The following is an 8,098-nucleotide window of genomic DNA, read 5'->3' on the forward strand; positions in this document are numbered from 1 at the left end:
CCGCGTCCAGTGTGCAGGAACCATAAGGGTTGGTTTATAATAGGCCGTAATCTGTTAACTTTTTCCGTACTCCGCAAAAATTGACAAATCACAGTTGAATGAGAGGAAAATAATCGATTACGATTGGTTAATTCTTACGGATTACGGAAAAAGTTAACAGATTACGGTCTATTATAAACCAACCTTAGGTGTGCCAAAATTTTTGAGAATTTCAAGCCATGCGAACAGACCTTACTTCGAGTAGAGTTGCCAACTGTCCGGTTTTAATTCGGACAAAACGTGCAATTTCTGTGTGTTGGCACGTATGTTTCTCCTTCTGTCAACTAGGCGCGCATGCGATTACGCGCGTGGACGACCATGTGACTGGCAGACAGCCTCGTAATTAAACGCAGGTGCCTGCAGAAAATTTCCACATGTTTATTTATAGAACATGTTTATTTATATCACTTGTTATTCTATGCTCACACAGTTATTAAAATCATTTTATTTGAATAAATATCCTTCTGCTTCCTTGCGGTATATTATTTTCTAAAATTAATTGTATACGTAAAACTTCTAACGAAGTCTAAAGTAAAACTTTTAATGAAGCTTATCGACACGTCTGTAAAGATTTAAGTTACGTTTCGTAATACTTACAATATTTAAGTTACACGCGACACGTCGCGAGTGTTTGTACAAACTTTGTCCTATTAAAACAATGTCGACTTTGATTTTTAAAATCAATATTCATATAAAAATACTGGCCGCAGAAAATTTGTAGATCTTATTTACTGCCATCTGTGTAAAAATACGTATATAATTTTCATACTTTACTATTTATTAAATAAAGAAAAATCGTCGTGTTTTCCCTGGGCCTAACGGTACCACATATTTCGGTGAGTATTTGTGCTAAGCGCTACTGCGCAATCCCACGTTCTAGGATTTCAGTGGATTTCAGCGACGCTGATGGGAGAGGAGGCGCGATTGTTGCGTAGTAGGTAAAGTCATACGGTTGTGTGCGGAAGGTAGCGCGTGTTCGTGAAGGGCTCCCGTCCGAGGAAACGGCATGATGATGAGCGGTACCGGTTTACCTTTGTACGCGTGGCGCACGGCCGTGATTGTGTCTAGCGTACTTAGAACTAAGTGTATCAGCAGTGACAATGCATTGTGATCTTAGTTGTCGTTGCACGAAAAAGTCGAGGCCGTCGTCGTCGTTGCCACCACCGCCGCCGCCGTTGTCATCGGGCGCGCGTTGTCGTTATTTGGCACCGGTATCCCGATACGGTCCGTCGTGGAATGGCAGCGGCCCTAAAGAAAAATCACTCACGTAGACGATTGGCCGCCCTCACTTTCCTGTCCAACATCTCCCTCGACGGCAGTCACCGGGACACCAAGTTCGCCGTCCTGTCACGCAGCGGGCCGAGTCACGCGCGCAGGTTTAGCGATGGCCAGTCTGAACGGCAGGCGGTGCTGGAGGTATGCCGGAACGCCGACTTTGAGCTCTCCATGGAGGAGGTGCTAGACGTCTGTCCCCCAGAGGAGACGCACGACTTGTCGCAGAATGAGACGATAGAGAACAACTCTCCGCAGCCGGTGCACAAGAGCACCGATCACAACTCCTTCAGTTCTGATTCGGATGGACTACTCACTCCTGCCAAGGCAGCAGTTACCATGTTCTTGGAGCAGGAGAGAAATCATTTACAGTTTTCTTGTGGCATGCACAGTTCGTTTAGAGAACGGTAAATATTTACTTGTCAGCCTGGGTCGCTTAAGTCAAGTCTGTGAATATAATAGGGGCCAGTGGTTCTCTTTTTAATTAAACTTTGTGCTAATTTACTTACTGGATAATCAAAACAAAAGAGTAAGAGTATGAGGAATTAACAGAGTAAAGACAATGAGCTGAAGTTTATCGAAAGGTAGAATAACCGAGCCTAGATATAGTAAACCTTAAGCTTTAATAAATTGACCAATCATAGTCTATTATTCTTTTCATATGCGATTGTAATTGATGAATTTCTTAAGGTTTATTATATCTGTATTTATGTAATATATAATACCTAATGCCTAGCCTTTTTATCAGTAGTAGTAGTAGTTATTGTAATCAAATTAATAGCTCCTGCCCCTAGAGAAATAAGAAGAAGGTCAATACAACCAAAACAAATAGACTATATACGAAAACAGCTATTAGCAGTATGCCAAAATATTAAAAGCAATACAATTTGTCAGCAGTAATACAAAGAAACTGGTGGAAGAAAACGGGTCTGATAGGTGAAACAACTTGATAGTAGCCAATTTGGTTAGATAGCCAATCAGAATTTGTCCTAAGAATGCAAAATGGAACAAAATTTGATTTGCTAGCTATTGCCGTTATGTGCTTGTATTCTTTCACTATGCAAAGAAAGGTAACAGTTTGCTCCGAAGTAAACGACCAAATGAAAAACGCAAAGTCAAACATGTAATTATATTAAGTTTATTCTACATAAGCTGTTTATCGTAAATAACATGTGAAAATTAATTTCTTTAGAATTATTGTTCCTCTAAAGAAGATATTGCTTATCATAAGTACATTAACAATACATTTTTTATCTTATCTTTTAAGCCTTTGTTGCAGAAATAGGTCGTGATAGTCTATGATAATAGAATTGCTTGAACATTATAAAGTAAACAACCATATATATATATTTTAGAAAATTTATATTGGTTAATTGTGCAAATTTTAGTATAGGCTTTAAATTAAGATATGATGTATATTCTGTAGTAAGATAATTTATTAGATAACTACAAGTAGCAGACAAACTGCTATATCTTATGTTTAAAATATTCTAAATTACACGCATCAAAACATCCTTTTGATAAGAAAGAATGTTTTGATAATTAAATACGTATGAAAATTTCTGCGCTATAATATTCCATTTCAGACTGTCTTGGTACAGATAAGATTGAATGACACTTAATGGATTCAGATAACATTATCAAAAGCGTCTACAGTATCACAAACAAAAACATCGTGAAACTTGATTACATTCCATCCATACATTACTTGCATATCTGGTGTATAATTCGTACATACTGTGTGCAGTTATGATTTTTTTTTATTTAGCTGTGATCTTTTTTAATAGATTTGGAAATAGGTTTTCTTAAATAAACGGATAAATTTGTACAATAAAAAATTAAATTGTTCATTCAATATTAATATTTCTTAATTAATTTTTAGTGAAACAAGATGCGATCTTATCTTTTACTATTTTAAATTAAATCTCATTTCGTAAAATGTTTGTTTATGAATTAATTGTAAAAATATTTTATTTAAGACCCCTATTCTCTTAATGACAATAACGATATCGTTACATTATCATTGCGCAGGTTTTATACATGGGAAAAAAAGCTGCGTAACAACAATTTAACGAAATCGACACTGTGTCGTTAAGAGTCACAGAATATAAGGTCAGGAACTTTGTGAAAATATCACTAAATTAATTTCTGTTAATAACAAATGGGCTTTTTAAATTTAGTCAGAAAAAAGAAAGAATAGTATCATACAAATTCATCTTTGTGAATAATAATACATATTTACTCATATTTTAATGTTTTATTTAATGGAAAATTCTTAGAACGGGAACTACCGGAAGCGACTATTCCTTACCAGAAAGACGTGTGGGCTCTCTACATTATAAGAAGCGCATAAGTCATCAAACATCTACGCTTTCGGAAGATATTAAGCATCAATACAATAGTAGCAACGAAAGTATTGGTTCCGTACATTCAAAAGCACAATCGTCAAAACCAAAGACAAAGGCAGTGAACAATGTGCAACCTGTTTCTACAAATAGTAGCATAATACCAGAGATTACAAAGGAGTTGCGTTTGATGCAACGGCCTGTGAATGGCTGTAAATTTGGAGATGATAGAATGGTTTTGGTATCGAATCAACATGTGCCATTTGTAATATTTTCTGCTATCCCATACAATAAAGGACAACGTTCCAGCTGGTAAGGCTTGTATAAATATTTAACTCGTATATAAATTGTCTTTTCTAAGATTTATTTTCTCTATCTTATATAATTTATTCGATACTATTTTTTATTAAATGTACTAATAAAAAACTGATACTTTGTACTTCAATAAAATTTTGTATGATTGTTTTTTTTTTACAGGTCAGAGTTACGTAAAGATACATGTCGAAGAAAAAATGTGTCATCTCAAAGACCTTTATCAGCAATTAATGACAGTATTGATCCATTTAGATTGTTGGGTATAGAACACGCTAAGGATGGCCAAGTACCAAAAACATTATTTTATTCCTTCGATTCTGATTTTTAAACACATGATAATCCTCAATTATTAATTAATTTTTCAGGAAATATCTTATGGGCAATTACTTGTACCATCTCGGCAATTTCAAAGGGATAAAAAAATGATGAATCTAAATGAAAACGAACCTATGGAATTTACACATTTTGTACCTAATAAACATCATGTGGTACAAAGGTATAGCAACATATAAGTTTATTAGAATACCTTATTTCTTCTTTATGTTTAATTTGACATCACAGTTCAGTGTAGTGTATATATACACAAATATGCACATATACATATGCACACAAACGATATATGTGTATCCTTATTTTTTCATGATTTTATTTCTGTATTTTATACATCAAGTTTAGTTAAGATTTAGATAAGAGTTAAAAAAAATCGTCAGACCTCTTAATTTTCTTCAATATATGAGATGTCTAGCTTCTACTGCATTAAAATTAACAAGTATGATTCTTTTCTTTCAAATACTTATCAATAGTGAAACGAACACTAAGAAAAAATAAACTATTTATCAAAGAATTTTTTATTTTATCAATCATTTGTAATTCATAATTTGCCTTTCATAGCTGCAGTATTACCCAGGCATCTTTTTTGTCTCTTTCGATATCATAGGTAATGCGTACATGGATTCACATATCATATATTCGTTTTTATAACAAAACATCAACCATCTTTTTGCAGGACAAAAACAATTACTTGGAATGTGGATCACAAAAAATGGTAAAAATTATTGTACAATATATGTGTAATGAACTATAGAAATTTATATGTTAGATAGATTTAATGTAAGACATACAGATACAAGGGTCTACAACAAGTATGTTTCTTAAAATTTTATTATAATTCTGCAAAAGATGTGTTGTAAAAATCACTCATTAGACAATTCATAATCATTTTATAATAGATATATGATAACGATATCGTATTTTATAAATGAGAGGTATAAACTAAATATTTATTCCTTCCATAACAATATTTTTGATAGAAAATATAGTTTTGTTTAGAATATAAAATTTTCAAATATTCCCTTTAAAACTTATTATACTAAAATTTATAATAATAAAGTTATGTTCAAAATATATTTTATTATCATTGATCATCCTTATACATATATGTATATATACCATATATATATGTATATATTATATAAAAATTACACGCATACATTTTTTAAATATAATTCACTAAAATGTTTAATAAATGTTACACATCGCAGAATAATTTCACACCATGTTTTTATGATAATATATATAAAGAAAAAATACTTGCTGTTTTAAGTACTTTAAAATTATATACATATATGTAGCATGCGTTTATATGTATTCATTATACCTTTTATACGTATAAATAGTATTCCAGAAGTCTCTCGTACAATTTTTAAGATATTAAATATTTTTCATGATTTTAAAATCCATTTTTCGTTAATGAGAATTGATCAAGAGCCCATTATTGTCATAATTTTTAAATTCTATACGTAATTTATAATTTATTAACTATCAAAATTAAATGTAACAATTTGTGTTACAATATTTTTTTACTTAGGATTCAAAAATTAAGAATATATCTACATTTTTTAAAGAATTCTTAATACTCTTTTTTTAAATTGTAATAATCATTAATGAATACAACAATTCTGGAGCACATTGCATATTGCATGCTACAAAATAAAATAATATACATTTTATAACATTTCCTTTTTTTAATTTTAGGTGTCTTTCCTATGATACAGCTACAAACCGTGCTCATTACATAACTTCTGAGTCTCCACCATTGTCTTTCAGCGTTGATTCCAAAGGTAGTTTTAAAAAATGTAATCTAAATTTGTTATCAAATTAATGTACAATATTAATATTATATGTAATTATATTTTACTGTATATTGTTACAGTTCATGATTGGGATGAACAATCTGCCCAGTATAATCCAAACTTATTGGATGATCCAGAACTTATTGCTGGGAAACATAGAACATTGCTGACATTTACATCATATATGGTATATATGGTGGGGCATAGGTACCTAGACGCATCAAAATGAAGTTTAATTTTCTGAATTTTTGTGGAAAAACGGAAAAAGAAAAGTTTGTTTCATTATAAAGAATGTATTTTTCTATCTTTGTCATTTAAACTTTATTAAAAAATAATTAAAAATGGCGAGATATTATTAATATTATTTTTGTAAAACTTATTTTAATAATCACAATTTGCGGTGTCACTTCTACAAAATTCATCTGAAAACAAAACGACACAAGTTTTATAAAGTTGAAGTATAAATCTACTTGATGTGTAGTCTACTAATTGATGTGTAGTCGTTTTTCGAAATATTATGTTTGATCAAAATGGCAGCTAGTCATTAAGTTAATTATCGATTTTTTTATCAAAAATTTTATTGATATTTTTCGCTGAATTTATAACTTTACAATCTTAAGATAAAACATTCTTAAGATATCAAACTTTAAAAATATTCGTAAAAAAAATTCGATTTTTTAAACTTCTAGGTACCTATACCTACTTAATTCTAATTGTTTTAATTAATGACTTAAGAGTTTTGATTAATACAACTTAATATTTTACAATCACATAGGCATCTGTTATTGATTATGTAAGGCCTTCCGATTTGAAGAAAGAATTAAATGATAAATTTAAAGAAAAGTTTCCACATATTCAACTCACTCTCAGTAAACTTCGTAGGTACGTCTATATAGCAATATATGTATAATGTATATTCTCACTTTTAGTGCTATTATTTTTACAAGTTCTTCTTTCAGTTTAAAACGAGAAATGAGAAAAATAGCTAAATTAGAATATGGAATTGATTTACTCACTGTCGCAATGGCCTATGTATATTTTGAAAAGCTTATTCTTCGAAATATTGTGACAAAACAGACACGGAAGTTATGTGCTGGCGCTTGTTTACTCCTCGCAGCAAAATTGAATGACGTGAAGGGTGATATTCTTAAATCCCTCATCGAGGTATCTTTATCTTGTGTTATGTAATAATAAAGGTTTTATACAATAATTATTATTACTATTATTTACAGAGAATTGAGGGTGTATTCCGATTAAATCGCAAGGACTTAATTACGTCTGAGTTTGCTGTGTTGGTAGCTTTAGAATTTGGTTTGCATTTGCCAACATGGGAAATATTTCCTCATTATCAGCGATTGATTTATGAATCCTGACATTCTTTTGTATCGTTCTTTTCACGCAATTTCAAAACCTCTTTATGAGAAAATTTCGAAAAATGAGGTAAAGCATATTTATAATAAACAATCTTAATGTCTAAAAAGATGTATAAATAAGTTTTAATCTGTTACGTTTAGATATGACATACTTTTTCTCTTTGCTCTTTTGATTTATTTAAGTTATATATGATTTAATATAAAGAGCCATATAAGTGATTACGATTGAAAGAATGAGTTTTTTTATTATAATAATTTTCTATACAAGTTACCAATATAGTAGTTGTTGCATGCTGTGAATATTTTATGAATTGAATAATTTTAATTGTTTGTTTGAATATCAGTAAATAGGTGTTAAAAAAGAAATTATGCTTTATACATAATTTCACATTAAAATGTTTTAATGTCTACCACATTAAAATATTTGTTTTATAAGATGTAGATATTATAGTTACGGAAGAAAGAAAGAAATTTGTGAAATATATCACTCTTGAATTGTTTTATGAAAGATAATTCATTTATGTCAGTAGTTTTGTGATATGTAATTCTTTCTAGATGAAATAAATATGTATATAATAAATATGTATATAATTTAAAAAATGAGCTTGTTTTAATGATTGCA

The 8,098-nt window shown here is 30.5% G+C and overlaps 1 protein-coding gene across 2 annotated transcripts; it reads left to right on the forward strand.

The window, feature by feature from the left end:
• The first annotated feature begins 806 nt into the window (after positions 1-806).
• LOC108722402 (CDK5 and ABL1 enzyme substrate 2) lies at positions 807-7,537 on the forward strand. Of its 2 annotated transcripts, XM_018447494.1 has the most exons (10): positions 807-1,718; positions 3,591-3,968; positions 4,134-4,257; positions 4,337-4,467; positions 4,978-5,016; positions 6,006-6,091; positions 6,184-6,290; positions 6,879-6,985; positions 7,063-7,267; positions 7,336-7,537. In XM_018447494.1, the coding sequence occupies exons 1-10, from the start codon at positions 1,276-1,278 to the stop codon at positions 7,474-7,476; spliced, it is 1,761 nt and encodes a 586-aa protein (XP_018302996.1). In that variant the 5' UTR covers positions 807-1,275; the 3' UTR covers positions 7,477-7,537. The 2 variants fall into 2 exon arrangements, with proteins under 2 accessions (XP_018302996.1, XP_018302997.1); XM_018447495.1 differs by lacking the exon at positions 4,978-5,016 and having other exon boundaries at positions 810-1,718.
• Positions 7,538-8,098: the final 561 nt, after the last annotated feature.

Source organism: Mycetomoellerius zeteki, unplaced genomic scaffold (assembly GCF_001594055.1).
Source record: "Mycetomoellerius zeteki isolate Tzet28-1 unplaced genomic scaffold, Tzet1.0 scaffold202, whole genome shotgun sequence".
NCBI lineage: Eukaryota > Metazoa > Arthropoda > Insecta > Hymenoptera > Formicidae > Mycetomoellerius > Mycetomoellerius zeteki.